At 43.4% G+C, this 15501-nt stretch overlaps 8 protein-coding genes across 8 annotated transcripts; 3 read left to right on the forward strand and 5 right to left on the reverse strand.

The window, feature by feature from the left end:
* Positions 1 to 428: 428 nt before the first annotated feature.
* Positions 429 to 1477, reverse strand: O0I10_005301 (uncharacterized protein; the record flags this gene model as incomplete). Its single annotated transcript, XM_058485346.1, has 4 exons — positions 429 to 944; positions 1026 to 1068; positions 1152 to 1357; positions 1430 to 1477. The coding sequence occupies 4 exons, from the start codon at positions 1475 to 1477 to the stop codon at positions 429 to 431; spliced, it is 813 nt and encodes a 270-aa protein (XP_058343832.1).
* A 2287-nt stretch (positions 1478 to 3764) lies between these two features.
* Positions 3765 to 5112, forward strand: O0I10_005302 (uncharacterized protein; the record flags this gene model as incomplete). The annotated part of the gene is made up of 6 exons (XM_058485347.1): positions 3765 to 3768; positions 3839 to 3972; positions 4039 to 4075; positions 4134 to 4220; positions 4328 to 4701; positions 4816 to 5112. The coding sequence occupies 6 exons, from the start codon at positions 3765 to 3767 to the stop codon at positions 5110 to 5112; spliced, it is 933 nt and encodes a 310-aa protein (XP_058343833.1).
* An 846-nt stretch (positions 5113 to 5958) lies between these two features.
* On the reverse strand, positions 5959 to 6685 carry O0I10_005303 (uncharacterized protein; the record flags this gene model as incomplete). The annotated part of the gene is made up of 4 exons (XM_058485348.1): positions 5959 to 6110; positions 6192 to 6212; positions 6287 to 6478; positions 6595 to 6685. 4 exons carry the CDS (start codon positions 6683 to 6685, stop codon positions 5959 to 5961), a joined length of 456 nt encoding a protein of 151 aa, XP_058343834.1.
* Positions 6686 to 7348: 663 nt separating this feature from the next.
* O0I10_005304 (uncharacterized protein) lies at positions 7349 to 8297 on the forward strand (the record flags this gene model as incomplete). Its single annotated transcript, XM_058485349.1, has 6 exons — positions 7349 to 7439; positions 7592 to 7625; positions 7694 to 7791; positions 7857 to 7866; positions 7929 to 7983; positions 8058 to 8297. 6 exons carry the CDS (start codon positions 7349 to 7351, stop codon positions 8295 to 8297), a joined length of 528 nt encoding a protein of 175 aa, XP_058343835.1.
* A 133-nt stretch (positions 8298 to 8430) lies between these two features.
* On the reverse strand, positions 8431 to 9090 carry O0I10_005305 (uncharacterized protein; the record flags this gene model as incomplete). Its single annotated transcript, XM_058485350.1, has 2 exons — positions 8431 to 8709; positions 8776 to 9090. 2 exons carry the CDS (start codon positions 9088 to 9090, stop codon positions 8431 to 8433), a joined length of 594 nt encoding a protein of 197 aa, XP_058343836.1.
* Positions 9091 to 10160: 1070 nt separating this feature from the next.
* O0I10_005306 (uncharacterized protein) lies at positions 10161 to 10382 on the forward strand (the record flags this gene model as incomplete). Its single annotated transcript, XM_058485351.1, has 1 exon — positions 10161 to 10382. One exon carries the CDS (start codon positions 10161 to 10163, stop codon positions 10380 to 10382), a length of 222 nt encoding a protein of 73 aa, XP_058343837.1.
* Positions 10383 to 10498: 116 nt separating this feature from the next.
* Positions 10499 to 11500, reverse strand: O0I10_005307 (uncharacterized protein; the record flags this gene model as incomplete). The annotated part of the gene is made up of 6 exons (XM_058485352.1): positions 10499 to 10653; positions 10717 to 10856; positions 10920 to 11036; positions 11096 to 11143; positions 11218 to 11404; positions 11464 to 11500. 6 exons carry the CDS (start codon positions 11498 to 11500, stop codon positions 10499 to 10501), a joined length of 684 nt encoding a protein of 227 aa, XP_058343838.1.
* Positions 11501 to 11682: 182 nt separating this feature from the next.
* On the reverse strand, positions 11683 to 14021 carry O0I10_005308 (uncharacterized protein; the record flags this gene model as incomplete). Its single annotated transcript, XM_058485353.1, has 7 exons — positions 11683 to 11808; positions 11869 to 11989; positions 12061 to 12076; positions 12142 to 12454; positions 12514 to 13200; positions 13254 to 13857; positions 13930 to 14021. 7 exons carry the CDS (start codon positions 14019 to 14021, stop codon positions 11683 to 11685), a joined length of 1959 nt encoding a protein of 652 aa, XP_058343839.1.
* Positions 14022 to 15501: the final 1480 nt, after the last annotated feature.

Raw genomic sequence — 15501 nt, forward strand, 5'->3', positions numbered from 1 at the left:
TGTGGGTAAATGGGCGAGCAAGTGAGTGAGTGAGCGAGAAGGATGAGTAGAAAATGAGGAGAAAGAGGGAAAAAGGAGTGGAATGAGCGAGAAACGAGTTTTACAATGTCAAAACACTCGTACAGTTGCAGACTTGGATACACTTTTTTTTTCTCTTCAACCCCCCTTTGAAACACAATAAGCTGATTGAAAAGACTCGTTCGTGTGTTTAACATGCCATTTCGGGATACTCCTCGTGTTGCCATTAACTAGCATTAGTCCTGCCGATATGTTGATCCGCTAGTGTATCACATGTTTAGAGACATTACTGATATATTGATTCAAAAAGTGGATACCACATGTCGACCGATGTACATCAATTACATTGCAGCAACACTTCTATGCTATGATCATACACGAAATCACCACCAAAATACGCCAACTCTCTCTTATTTCTTTAAATCACGCACTTCTCGTTCCAATTTTTCTACAATCTCGGCCCACCTTGCTCGTTCTTGACTGCGTACCTGCCGCAGGGTCTCCTTGATCCTTTCATTCTCACTTTGACTGCTATGCTGCTGTTTCATCTCCTGGATGGTGTCAGCCAATTGGGCGCGTTCCATTTTGACCATCTCCAATTCTCGTTTAAGCCGCTGATTCTCTTGCACCAGCCGATTGTTTTGGATAATCCACGTTAAAGCTTCATCCATATTGGAGACTGGCATGATAGGTGATTTGGTTGCATTGGCATACGCCCACGTGCTTGGAAATTGTGCCGAATAATCAATCACATTACTTTGGGAACGTTCATGGCGAGAGGAGGAGGATGATGCTGTTCGTTGTTGATGATGGTTGGATGGATCTTGTAGTTGTAAAGGTTTTGGTGGTTGTCGACGTCTTGATGATGATGATGGGATCGGTGTTGATGCGGTGGGTGTTGGTTGGACAGGCTCGATAGCGGAGGACTAGATCAATGAAGCAAAAAAAGTACAAGTTGCACATGTAAATAGAAACGAATACAAATGATGTTGTCATACAATACATACGGGTGGTCGAGAAAGCGGTGGTGATGGGTATCCTTGGAGATCACTATACAGGTTTACATGATGAGCATCGCTTTGGTTGTTGTTGTTGTTGTCATGGCAACATTATTATTCATACAACGCACATACCTTTCATGCATGGATGTGGGTGAAGCAACAGTGGTAGTGGGTGATGGGATCCCTGGATCATCTGCATTTAGCTTTGAGTTGATTTGAAGAGATCGATGTCGCCACTTTTGAGAAGAAGCTGAAAGACGTTTCGTGGCTGCATCTGTCAACAGTGATGTAGAAAAGCTTGTATTCGTGCTACGGCGGCGAAGCTGATAGTCCTTGAGCTTAGAAAAAGAGAACACCCCGCCATAGTTAGTAAATGCCTATGCATTTATCAGCTATCAACAACGACTCACCTTTTTGCGTCCTGCTTCCAAAAGCTCCTCTCGTTGTAATTGCGACATGAGGTCGACATTAGCACCAGAGGAAACAAAGAGAAAGAAAAAGGATGGGGGCCCAGGCCTGGTGGTCGGTCAAGCTACCACATCAAGTGTTTCAAACAGCGCGCACCAAGGTCGTCCTCGTTTTGGAAAGGTTCCTCTTGGAAAGATCGACACTCTAACTAATGCTGTGAGACCTGCATTACACCAATAGATTAAAACACTACATTACGCTGGTTAAAGTGGTCTTTTACCTTTGGTAATAAATAGTCATTCCAATATGATCGTTCTTGATTTATGCAGAAGATGGTTCATTCATGTATGTGTGAAATGATTTGGTGGTGGTTGTATCATCACAGCAGCAATAATAATGTTGGACATCATGCCTACCGGCTTGGATGTGGAGGTAAGCGCTAATCGTAAACCCTGCAACATAGTCACGTGCCCCTAGAAATCTTCCTAAACATCCATCCTTGAGCATTGCCATCTTCCTTTGTACCTTCTTTAATCCCACAAATGAAGACTGCTATACCAAGTGCGCGTGTGAGTTGCTCTTACCCAGCTGTGTAAGATTATTGATGCCAACGTTTTGCTATACATACTGACAACAATTACCTCCTTCATTGTGTGGGTTACTATTGTAATGGAAGAGAGGCCCTATGAAAGTAAAACATCATCATAAGAAAGACGACGTTAATGTCATTAGAGAAAGCCTGCTTGTGCTAAAGCAATTGAAACTGAGCTAGGGGATTAAGACTCATTGGACGACTTTAAGATGCGTGTAAGGACGTATGAAAAAGGCAGTGGTGGATCCTGAGCATGACATCGTTTATCCCAACAATAATCCAAAGCTACATGTTGGTGCCTGAATGTGACATGTGCCAAGGAGACATGTATAAACACGCATCGAGAAAGTACATTAACCCCTTTGAAGATGCCCTGTCAAGGATTTGGGATACTCTTGAAGGCACCCAAAAGTTATTTATACTCTGACGGCCATCCAAGGCTTTTAAAGTCTTCAATGGTATTCAAAACTATAGTATGGCTACATACATCCAAAAGCCTTTAAGGATACTCTGTGAGATGACGTTGCATTCAAAAACGTTTTAAGGCAGCTCATGGCTTCATGCAATATGTATACACTGCTGCTTTTAACGAAGGTCTTCAATTGGAGACATGTGAACCCAGACAAGTCTTTCAAATTAGTTTACAGGCAGCTTTGCTAGAAAGCGATTGTTAAGCCAATTTATAAACCTCGTGATATGAAAAAAAGAGGTCGCATTACTGTCACTGGTATCGATCACTTCCCTAAAAATGGTACACTCGCCGGCCCAAAGAAAAGCACATCCAATACAAACCTCGAATGAGACCCTTTTCGGTATTCATGCAGGTGATGCAGGTTTCATATGCTGTGCATGCTTGAAACACTTTTTGGCAACCACACTATCATACGCCATCGTATCCGAGCAACCATGATACAGTTGCTATGTACAACCATATCCCCATAGCAACGAATCCACCTTTATTTTGTAGATGTTGTATCGATCCCTTGTATGCGATGAATGGGCTATAAGTATTACTATGACAAAATTATCACGTGTTTATACCCAGCTGTGACAGCCCCAATGTCTGGGAGAACTACGTAATTTGCATCCAAACATTGACATGAGTCAAGCATTGTACCTCGTGTTAAATGTACATCTCGGATATCAGCAGCCACTCGGATGAGTTGAGCGCTGTTCTTGCAAGGGTGACGCAAAGTATCGGGAAGAAGTGGATATAGTTATATGCAAGTCCACCTAGTGTATTAGAAGCAGTGCATTCTTATATCTCAAAGACAAGTTTATTTGCGTTCTTGTCCTACATTTATGTGCATATGGTTAAGTCATGACATATTGTCGTCGATATAAACCGATGTGTGTTACGTAGGAAGGGTGTTGTGTAGCCGTAGATGCCAATAATGATAACGCACGTTGACTGATATGATAAAAAGGTGATTGTTAAAAGAGCGGTTTAGGGATGATGACCGGCATGGATCAGCCGGCATCCCCGAAATGCTGGATTAAAGGGTGATTGGGTTGTAATGTGTTGTGTTGTGTGTGTTGTGCGTGGTGGATGTGTGCTTGTGACACAAATGAAAAGCAAGATGCAAACAAACCCAAGAGCGAGAAAGAACCAACACCAAGTCGGGTCCCCTCGTGTGGGCCTCTATTGGCTGAGATTATAATTTCTCGAGTGTTTCGTGAAAAAAGAACTGTCTCCAAGACGTTCCCTCTTCTTCCCTCCCCTTTTTATAACGCGCGCTCAAACCATGGGTGAGTAGAGATACATTTATTGATGCGATCCATTATTAGGTTATAGTAACCATGTTTTTTCTTTTTTCAGCCGAGGATAAACCTGCTGTCAAAAAGACCAAGCTTAACAACGGAGCAGCTACCAGCACCACAGCTTCCAGAGCAACCGATACAACCTTGCCAATGTCTGAACGATTTGCAGGTTACAGCTTCAAAGTCAATGAGGTAAATTACTCCTTGGTCATTGGAAGCGACAAGTGCACTAACGATGGAGTCGACTCTTCTTTATAGCCACCCAAGGATAGACCTGTTCGTGTCTACTGCGACGGTAAATAGGCAACAAGCAGTGTATTGAGGATGATCATACTCACACATACTCGTTACAGGTATCTATGACATGTTTCATTTTGGACATGCCAAAGCATTGGAGCAAGCCAAAAAGGCCTTTCCTGATGTTTACTTGATGGTCGGTGGTACGTTTTTATTTTCCTTCGTTCTTTCTTTCTTTCTGAGTTACCTGGTTTTTGGATGACGAGGTGTTGTATGGGGTGATCAACAAGGGGTCTAATGAATGTGATAGTATCCAACGATGAGGAAACGCATAAGCGTAAGGGTAAAACGGTGATGAGCGACAAAGAGCGGTATGAGGCTGTACGACATTGTCGATGGGTGGATCAAGTGATTGAAGAAGCCCCCTGGTTCGTGACCCAGGATTTCATCGATAAGCACCAGATCGACTATGTGGCCCACGATGCTGAACCTTATCAATCAAGTGAATCCGGCGATGTCTATGCTTTTGTCAAGGATCAAGGCAAATTCTTGCCCACTCAGCGCACTGACGGCATTTCTACCTCGGATCTCATTACTCGCATTGTGCGTGATTATGATGCTTATTTACGTCGCAATCTTGAGCGAGGTGTGAGTGCCAAGGATCTCAACATTTCATATTTGAAGGTATGGAAAACAATGGAAGCCATATGGCTCGTGCTTCAAGAGAAAGAGAGAGAAAGAGGCAACACAGCAAATGACGGAGGATGAACTCAAACTTTGCTTTCTCGGAACATGTAGGAACAAGAAATCAAGACCAAGAAGTCCATCGATGATCTAAAGAAGACCATAAAGTCAGCTGTATTGGATCAACTCGACAATTGGGAAAGCCAAAGTCATGATTTTATTCGTGGTTTTGCTGGCATGTTTGGAGCAGAAACGGTGGTGGATCGATTTTTGCAAAAGCGCAAAAGAGCCCTTGGAAGCAAGAGTAACAGCAGCTCACCAGCACCCAGTGTCAGTAGTCAAAGCAGCGCCCACAGCGAAACCGATAGCAACAGCAACAATCACAAAGTAGACGAACAACTCAAGCACTAAAAGAGCACACCATCGTCCCACACATCCATCGACACTCACACACACACACACACACGCACTCATCCATCTCTATTTCCTTTCCCTTATGTGCCCGCCCGCGTATCCTTTTTTCTTCGTCAACTTTCACATATAGATACCTAAATAGCTTTCCCATTTTTTTTCGTCTCACCACCCACTTATAATACAACAAACAATTTGATGAAGCATATGACTTATTAGATGTACATATTCAGTGTCACCTTATACCCTCTTTTTTCATCCTTTTCTCCGTTTACCTCATTTGGACAAGCCAATAATGATAAGCACAGACGCTTGCTAATCGCTTTACCCCCCATGTTACACGTCGGTTATGCATTACTCGTGGTAGCAAGATCAAGCAAATGTGTTGAGAGTGTTTGATTCATATTGAAAATTAAGGCAAGTAAGCCAAGGTAGATAGGTGGTTCTTTATTGCATCGACATATGAATAAGCTTGTGATTCGCATGTTGATCTTATGGGTGCAGAGGGTAATGGACAAGGAAAGAAAAGAAGATGATAGATTGAAGTCGTGTGTTCAGTCATTGATTCATGATGCATGGTGACCTATGTCATAACGACTTAGCAGCTATCAGCGTTGATCCCCCATGACTTGATCCTCAATCATGCAGCACGTGTCAACCACCAGGTACTTGTAGGATAAACAGCATTGAATTTATACATGCGTGATGAACTACTAAATATCCACACACTACTATTGCCTCGAGTTGTATACCCCATTCCCGTCATCTTCCATGTATCCAACATCCCATTGACATGACTTTTTGACACCAACAAAGACCACGCGATGGTACTTTTTTTTATTGCACTCAAGCGACCCAGCAAGCACGGATGAATTCACTAAGACCGACATCTTGGGTGTTGAATTGATAGCAACCAACAAGGACACCAGCAGTAGCAGCGTAGAGAGTACCCTTCATAAGAGGACCAAGAACGGGAGCCTTGCGCTTGTTGAAGTAATCTTTTACAGGAAATACCCATATTAGTCATGTACATGTTACACCTTTTCCTCCCCTCCCATCCTAGTCATCTCTCGCATTACCAATGATACAAGCATCGAAACCTAAGTGATAGAAGAACATGATGACACGATTAATGCATTGCATAGTTGTGGTGATGATTGATTTGTGTGCATACCAATATGAAGATGGACAGGCAAAACAACACCCAAAAGAGTATCAATCACAGGGGATGCGCCAAAAGCAAGTTGACCAGCGACGATGGGAACCAAAGCAGCAGAGGCGGCACGCTCCAAATCCCAGTGGTAGGAGCCATGCAAACGGTCAGGGGCATGAGTGGTGGTGGTGGCGTTGTTCTTAGTGGCAGCAGCTGTTATATAAAGTGTGTGCGTCAATAAAAGTCGTAAAGACAACGATGGGACAATGGGAATCGCGCATGCATGTGTGTAGTAGATAACGTTATCTCGTAATGGGGGTTGTACTCACAAGAGTGAATCTTGACCAAAGCCATGGGCTGCTGACGAACCAAGGCACGTGCAGTAGAACGCACAACGGGAGTGGCGAGACGAAGTGACATGTTTACTGTATGTGTGTGAGAGAGAGAGTGGGGAGATATATAAAGTGAATAAAGAAGTAGGCACGGCAGGAAAGAGATAAACACAGCTTGGAATCTCCACACTGGGAAACCAGCCGGTTCGGAGTAGACCGGTGGATGACGTGTATCTCACATGTGAAAGGAGGATGGAACAACATTTAGCAGTGGTTGGTTGTCCTGACCAATATGGACCTTCCATGAGAATTGGGAACACTTCCTCACTACCAAATCTTTGTTTTTCTTTGTTCAACTCAATGAATAACTACAAATCATTATCTCCATTCATGGTCCCTGGAAGGGTAGGTTTATTATCATCCAATCAATCAAAAAAGCCCGTTTTTCCTCAAATGTTACAGGTTACTACGACGACGTTGCCATGGCACCCTCTTTTTGCCTAGCAACGAGTGACATGTATTTCCCCCCCCCATGATGTATCTAACAAGGCCCATCCGATTTGTATTGAGGATGCAGCATGAGGTGGTGGCTCATCCTTTAGTATCAACCAGCACGCGAAATGTGTAACCCCGTTGTCGTCGTCGTTGTCGTCGCTGCAAAGCAGGAGAACAGCAGCATTCATCATCCTTTTTTGTGCGACATGGCTGATTTGATCCGTGATCCCATCTTTCTCTCGCTGCAACCACAACCATGGCTCTCGACATCTCGCTCATTTTCCGTGCCGTCAACATAATCGCAGCCGTGTTTATCATTGTCGGTGGCGTGAGCACGATTATCAAAGGTAAGAAGGCCAAGATTAGCTATTGGAAAGTATGCCCACTTGTTATTGACCGCTCTCCTTGTCGCAAACTATAGGAGGTAGTTATCGTCGCGTGTGTGTGTTTTAGCCTTCTGCCTTTTTGGTATACTCAAGTAGTAGGATCATGGTGATAGGTTTTCCCAATTTCATCCAGGGTATCTTTTGCATGTAAGTGAGCTGCGTTGAAGAGAGCCACCACTTGTCGCCGCAGTGGACTCATATCATTACTATAATAGCATCTTTGGTGCAGTGACCGTTCTCTTTGAATTCAAACTTCCAAGTCAAATCACGCGTTATGCATCTTTCATGTTTGGATTTGGTGGACGTGCCATATGTAAGTGCTTTATTCCTCTTCCTTATCCATTATCAATCATGCTTATCAAGTCATCTTCTTTCTAGTTTACATTTTGTAAGTGATTGGGAAATGGATATTAAGAGGGCTACAAGGTTGACATATACTCCATCACGTAGCATTGGTGGTATCACTTTGAATTATGGACCCTTGTCGATCGCTTGTGGTGTTATTGTAAGTGGAAGGAGTACCGGAAAAATGGAATCGGGATGTGTATTGGGGGTAACTAACTCATTGTGTGTTGGCAGGTGCTTCTTATCGGCGTGGTTTATCTAGTCTTGGAATTTGTCCCTGGCATTCAGACACCCACCAATATGCAAATGGAAGCGTTTGAGCAGTCTCTTGGCTATAACAGCGTACGAACTACAGCTCCAATGCCACAACAAAATGCTGGTGTTCCACATGAGTACGATAGTGCTCATGCATCTGAAGCAGCAGCTAGTCCTTATCCTACCAAGACCTACGTGTCCGATGGTGCCGTTGTTTAATCCTGATATCCATATCCCTTCAATATTGCATTCATTTTCTCTCTTTCTATTTTGTTGTTGTAGCTTTGTTTATCCATGTAATAACATTCTATTACTTTGTCATCAAACACTATACAAGAATATCATGCTACTACTATTGGGTCTCTTCCATGTTGCCTCCAAAGACACCCTTTCTGTAATGTTCGCGCTGCTTCCTCAACCACGATCTGTAATCCGATACCGAGTTGATCTTTTCACCATAATAGTCAGGCACAGGATTGCGAATTGAATTGAGACGTGCACTGGATCTGTTGCGCTTGATATGATCATAGAAATCCTTGTCACGGGTATCCATGGCACGCACATACTTTTGGTTCATCACCTTGAAGAGAGCATCACCAAACACAGGTCCAGCCAAATAACCACAAAATCCCTAACACGCACACATTTCCAATGAGTCACCATGCAACAACCACGTGATGAGAGCGAGAGTACTTACAGCGCCTACAGTAGCCAAACAAGCTGCCATGATAGGATCCATGCCCATAATTGTTGACAACGGGTCTATCTGCATGGTCATGAAGTACGATCCTGTGCCTGCCACTGGAACCAAGGTGCATGGAAGATAAGAGGCTATCTCGTATTTACGTCGCTTGGCTCGCAATTTGAAGTAGTCGTCCCATGTTGGTACAAGCGACTCGCTGCCGTTAGATGGAGGCGTGTTTTGAGTAGTGTAGGTGGATGTACGCGAGATGGCAGGTGCTCTCATAAAGGCTCCTTGATGAGCGATTCGTAATGGGGCAATGCACAGCATAGTGGAAATACTGGGTAGCGTGGGTAAAGGAACAGGGCGAGAGTGAGAAAGCAATAGATGACGATTATGCAGTTGGCCCCAGCTGATGCTGAAATCATTTTGGCTGTGTGCAACCTTTACGCATTGTCCTCCTCTTGCTGGATGATGATTCTTTGTCTTTACATGTTGGAAAAAATCCTCTTTATGAGAAATGGGTTTCATTGTGAAGCAAGCTATGATAATAAATCGTCATTTTCATTCACTACTTGTTGTCGTCAATGATAGTTCCCCATGTACAAATACGCGTTTCCTTCCATGGGGGAGGGTTGCAAGTAATAAGAACACGTGTAATATAAGCACACCGGGTAAGAAATTGGATGAGATGACAAGGAGAGGCATTTCATCTATCGCAATGTAACATCAAGTCTCGGCAAACATCACAATCCGCATTATAATAATACAAGTTGCAGCTCGTGAACAGATCAGCCGTGACGGAGAAATATCATAGCCAGAAAGAAGGAGTCAAAGTTTTCCATAACACAAACAATAAAGAACCGGGCGCCGCTTGACCGGACTTCTTGGCAAGAGGTACTGCAGCAGCAAGTGTCCCATATCCTCAGCTTGTGCCCTGACAGGATAGCCGATCAGGGGCCATCCATAAGGAGAGCCCAACAAACATTGCCCCACGTAAGAATATCGAGTTTCAGCATAAATTCACGTGCCACGTCTTTGCTTTATACATGTATACGTGGCATACGTCGATGATAAAAATAGACTTTACCTCCCTGCATTGATAGATTATGCACATGCCCAGAGGTGTATGTGCATAGTGGATCGCCCATGTACCTATAAGGTTAGCGGATCTCGTGGCGTTACCATGGCGCAACGGTGAGTTTTGCCGAGAAAGCGATAGAGAAAAAAAGAAAAATTAACCTTTTCCTTTCGAGATGCCAAGATGATCGCCGTCTCTGGCTCAACGTCGTACATGACGTAATTACGTCGTACCAAGATTGAGTAAAACATATAAAAGGGTTCGTCTGGTTATACATTTCTTGCCCATCATCATCCATCAAACAACTACTATTACAATCATGAACGTTCAAACTTCTCCTGTTTCTCAAAACAACAAGATTCCCCAACGAAGAAAGCTCACTCTCACAGACGAGTCGAAGCATCCCCATCTGGCTCAAATTCATGAAGTCCTGCATAACATCAAGCACGAAGTCAAGGAATCCTATGAACAACATCGTCAAGAAAAAGAAGAACGTCGTAGCAAGATTCCTCAAGATGGAAAGACCAATCCCATGGAGTAAATAACACACACAATTTGCATCACACTTTTATCAACACATTCCATCCATTGCATCCCCTCCCTTCTTGATGTATATATACATTAGCATTGTTTTCTTTTAACGTTGTATAAAGCACTCTATCGACCCGTGGGGTTGTACCATAAACCATCAAACAATTTGACATCTGTGAATCTTCCCTTGCGATCCAACATGTATGCCATACGTTCACCCTTGGCACGTAAAAAGATATGTGATGAATTGGTTTTGCCCAAGGGATCAATACCAGAGGGACCTATTGACATAGCATGCATTAAGATCCCATTGACCCATGTCCCCCCCCTTGATTTAAGCTTACCCAATCCTGTCAACACCTTTTGCTTGCAGTACAATTGATCAATAGGGTACTCCTTAATCTTGTGTGATTCAATCATCCGTGCATGGGTAACGAGTCGAACGCGATTGGCACCTCGTAATAAAATCAACTTGTCAATGTATCTGTTGGAATGGGGTACTCTATTAGTTGAAGGGATCCAACCTCAAAGTAAACTTGCCTCTTACCTCCATGGATACAAGCACATAGCAGTTGCAATACCCAAACCAATGCTCATCAATCCACCAGCAATAGCCATACGCTGTCCTTTAGGTGCCAATACAAAGGGAGCATCCTCCTCATCACTAGAAAAGATAACCGTTAGCTTGTGTTTTTATTATCAATATCGATTCATCACCCTCACCTTTCTTTTGCGCTGTAGCTGACATAGGCCAAACTTGCCAAATTGCCCCTAGTAACACACACACACGCGCGACTTGTTAGACCCATCATGCTCCTCAAGTTACTGCAGCACATGATACTTACCAGAACAAGAGCTGAACACCAGCAGAGATATACAATAATCTAAATGTGCGGTTTACTCCATTGGGTGCTTGATAGAACACAACGTCGCGTCCTTGAAGTGCTTGTTTTATATGCTTGCTATTATGCTGTAAAGCTTTACGGTCGAATACGCTGGTAGAGGCAAAACGTAAACCTTGAGGAGCACATGCTAATGTTCATGCTTCATTAGAATACATGCTAAGGTGCGGCATGAGTCAAATGGCATACTTTTACCCCGAGCAAGCAATGGGCGAAGGATCCACATGTGTGTAGAATGACAAGAGGTCGTTTCGTGTAGGTAAGCCACTTGGAGCTCAGCTCTTGCCCTTGTAATAATTTCAGCAATGCCGATCTTATTCACGCACGTGCATTCATTTACCTTCCCCTCCCATCATCCACCCCATTTCATCCAAGAACTTTATATATAAATATGATGTATTTATAGAATCACTTGCGATAGAATTGTCGCTTAAAGTGGAACCATAGACTTAGTACACCTCTATCAAAGCTGCATTTAAATCCCTTCTTGTGCGAGTATTCCCATTCACGGTTGACAATACGAAATGCAATATCCTATACATGTATCTTGTCAGTGGACCCAATCCATCACTCAATTCCTGAATGTATACAAACCTCATAGGGTGGTCCAGCACTAAATCGAATCAACACCGTCTCTGCAGAATCAGGATCCTTTTCAATCTTATAGGTTGGTGCCTTGGACTTGTCAATGAGATCAGGATAGAAAATATTGAACCTAGCAACATTAGTTAGCAACCACAATCCCATCCTTCCCTCACAACAACAACAGCTATATCCACTACATACTTGTATCCTTGGACAACTATTGAATGTATAAACAAAACACACGTTAGCTTAATGAATCCTATTCATGATCTATATACATACCTTTGGGTGGAGGATTATCATGGTCATAGTGAGTTTGATTGTACTTGTTCCACTCGAAACCGGTATGCACACGATTGAAGTAACGAGGCTTCCGCGGCCGATACTTGTCTTGCCAGAGATAGGTTTGCTTTGCAAGTTCGGCTTCAATATTGAAGATGGCTTCATCCTCATCAATGCCCTTGGCGGCTTCTTGTTCAAACAATACTGCTGATGCAATTGAATCATCCGCTGGTTGTTCAGCCACTGGCTCTGGCTTGGTAGGTCGTTTGATAGGGATAATCTTCTTGGTCAATACACGACGGCGTTGTTCCATCTAAGAGTATGCCATGTCAATTTATCGTCCCATCCATTTTTCACATGTACTCATCTTACCAGTTCACGCAAGTCATCAATAGGATCCACCATAGGTAATTCACGGTCGTCACGATTGAGATGTGATATCGGCTCAGGGCTCATGCCACGTTCGTAGGGTTCTACTGCCAATGTTTGCTTTGCAGCTGCCTCGGCTTCAAAGGTGCGATCTTGTTCTTCGGTCATTTCCTGATCCACAGGTTCCACATTGATACCTTCTCCAGCTTCAACACCACGACCATGCACTTCAATCTCTTGCATAGACAAGACCTTCTCAAGCTCCTCTTGCACTTTACGTGCTTCCTCTTGTTGTCGTGTACGCAATTGTACGAGACGACTCGCCAGCATTTCCTGATGCATGTCTGTCAACTTGGCCTTGGCCTTGTACACCACCAATTCACGTAGCAAATTCTCCCAATATTCCACATCAATCGGCTCATTGGATCCTAACTTGCGCATGATTTGTTGTTGTAGTGCTTCCAATTGGGCATATGTCTTGCCAGAAAGAACTCGATCCACATCATGCTTGACACCTTCTGTAACACCCGTTGCTGCATAATGAGCTTCATTGGCACGTAATTTGCTGAGTCTGTCATCTGCCACCACAATCAATGCGCGCCAAAATTCGAGAGTCTTTTCATTCTTTTCAAGCTTGAGATGCATCTGAATGTCTTGATATAGCTCCTCAGTATCCTCGAGATTCAAATTCTATTCATTGATATTAGCCTCATGTTGACAACATTTACATGCATGTGTCTTACATCGAAAATGGTATATGGCTCATCCAGATCAATCTCGAGCTCCACATCATCTTCCACCTTGTCCGGTTCATTGGCTAATCGCAAGTTCATTGCCAAGATATCAATTGGTTTTGCACGATTCTCTTTGATACGGATCTCAGCACGTCGTTTGGCTTGTTCAAGATGAAATTCCTCTTCCTTGGTCTCCCAATCACCCATTTGTGCAAGCTCAGCGTCTCTTTGCATACGTTGTAATTCCTCTTCACGCAACTGCATCTCAATCTCACGTTCAGCACGTCGTTTGTTAAGTTTGGCGAGTTCTTCCTCTGTCTCTCGACGTCGTTCATGTTCACGTTTGCGAATCTCGGATGCGTCTTTGCCGAACATCTTACGATCCCTTTGCTTCTTTTTGGTCCACTCAAACTTCGATTCGAGGTTGATATCATTGAATGGATTGTTGACGTTTGAATAGCCGAGGTGTTCAAGCGAAGGTCGTGAAGAAGAAACTGGAAGCTCATCGTCGTCTTCACCATGATCGCTCACGTCTCTGTAACGGTCCTTCTTTGACTTCTTCTCTTTGCGTCGTCGTGATCGCTCATCAGGTGAACGAGACCGATGTTTGCGTCTACAAGTACAACACGTTAACAAACTGGTAATCTTGTACACTCCACCACCCATCGTCTATTTCTATGCTTACTTGCGATGTCTGTCCTTGCGAAAATCGTCCTTGTGCCGATCGATTGAATGGCTACGGTCACGATGGCGTCGTCTTTCAGGAGATCGTGGCATGTGAAAAGAGTATTGTTGAAGAAAGAAAGCTGTTAACACTCTCGTCTTGAGATCGGAGGTCCTCTTGTATTTTCTCTCCCGCTGCCAATGCGCTTGGTCTATGCACCACATCACCCGCTTTGATCTATTTATTTCTTTGCCTGCTGTTTCAACCAAAACACCCATCAGCATGAACCATGTTATAGAGTTATGATGAACCATTCTTATAGCTTATAGCTTAGTTGGAATAAACGTGCAATTGGATCCACTCACAATGTACTACCTTTGATTCAATACATAATTGGCTTTCAAGATCTTCATTATTGCTTCATCCCATACTATTACTAGTCTTATCTTTATCACCACTTACATACTTAAGGCTGCTGTTGATTGCTGAAAAAGATCTTTAAGCACATCTTATGAGACGAGTAAAACACGTGTTACAAATCGAAGGCGTGAGGTATTTATGAAAGCCACATTCATCATCAACGTGCCCGAACGTACCTTGTGTGAAAGTTTCGAGTCGAATGTGGAATGTCCTAATTATGGATCAATTTGTAGTGTTTAACAGCCCATGAACGGCATACTCTGTTTGATTCGTAATTCATAAACTGCCAGCTAACAGCCACTTGCTCATAATCGGCAATGATGTGTTTTGTATGACATAGGAACGATGCACCTACTCCAGACATTCATTTCCTGGTTCAATTGCCTTGATCCGAGCTGATTTGGCTGAGCTACTGTCAAACAAAGAAACATCGGTTGAGGTAGTTAGTGGGTTGTTGGATGTGCCTACCGATATTTCTTTGTTTGATCGTAGCTCAGCCAAATCAGCTCGGATCAAGCTACTTGAAACATGGAAATGAATGTCTGGAGCAGACGCATCGTTCCATTGTTATGGAATACACAAAAGCTGTGATTGGAGAAAAGTGGCTGTTTGCTGCCAATAATGGCTGTACTAAATAATGCATAAAGTAATCATGCATCCATCCTTTAGTTCTATCTTCTTTGCCCTGTTACACAACACGCCCCTCTGCATCTTTCGCTCTATCAAGGTCTATCTATGTGACAATGAACAAAGACCACTCTACATATAGCATCACGCTTACAAACATAAAGGTGCCTGTATCTCTAAACTTTACAACCAAACGTGGGGTTTTAAATAGAGCAATGGGCTCGGCTTGGCCAACAGCACCTTGTGTGAAAGTTTCACAATCAAGCTTGCCAATCCCAGATTTCGCAATGTCGCTACCAGCCAAACTGGATCTGGAGGTCGACCTCTTCGACGACGACGACCAAAAAATATTTTTTGGGCTGTTTGCGACAATGAACGCGAAACTTTCACACAAGGTGCTGTTGGCCAAGCCGAGCCCATTGCTCTATTCAAAACCCCACGTTTCATTGTAAAGTTTGGAGATACAGGCACCTTTATGTTTGTAAGCGTGATGCTATATGAGAAGTGGTCTTTGTTCATTGTCAAGTAGGTGGACCCTGGCAGAGC

The sequence above is a fragment of the Lichtheimia ornata genome, assembly GCF_029851405.1.
Source record: "Lichtheimia ornata isolate CBS 291.66 chromosome Unknown scaffold00021, whole genome shotgun sequence".
Classification (NCBI taxonomy): domain Eukaryota; kingdom Fungi; phylum Mucoromycota; class Mucoromycetes; order Mucorales; family Lichtheimiaceae; genus Lichtheimia; species Lichtheimia ornata.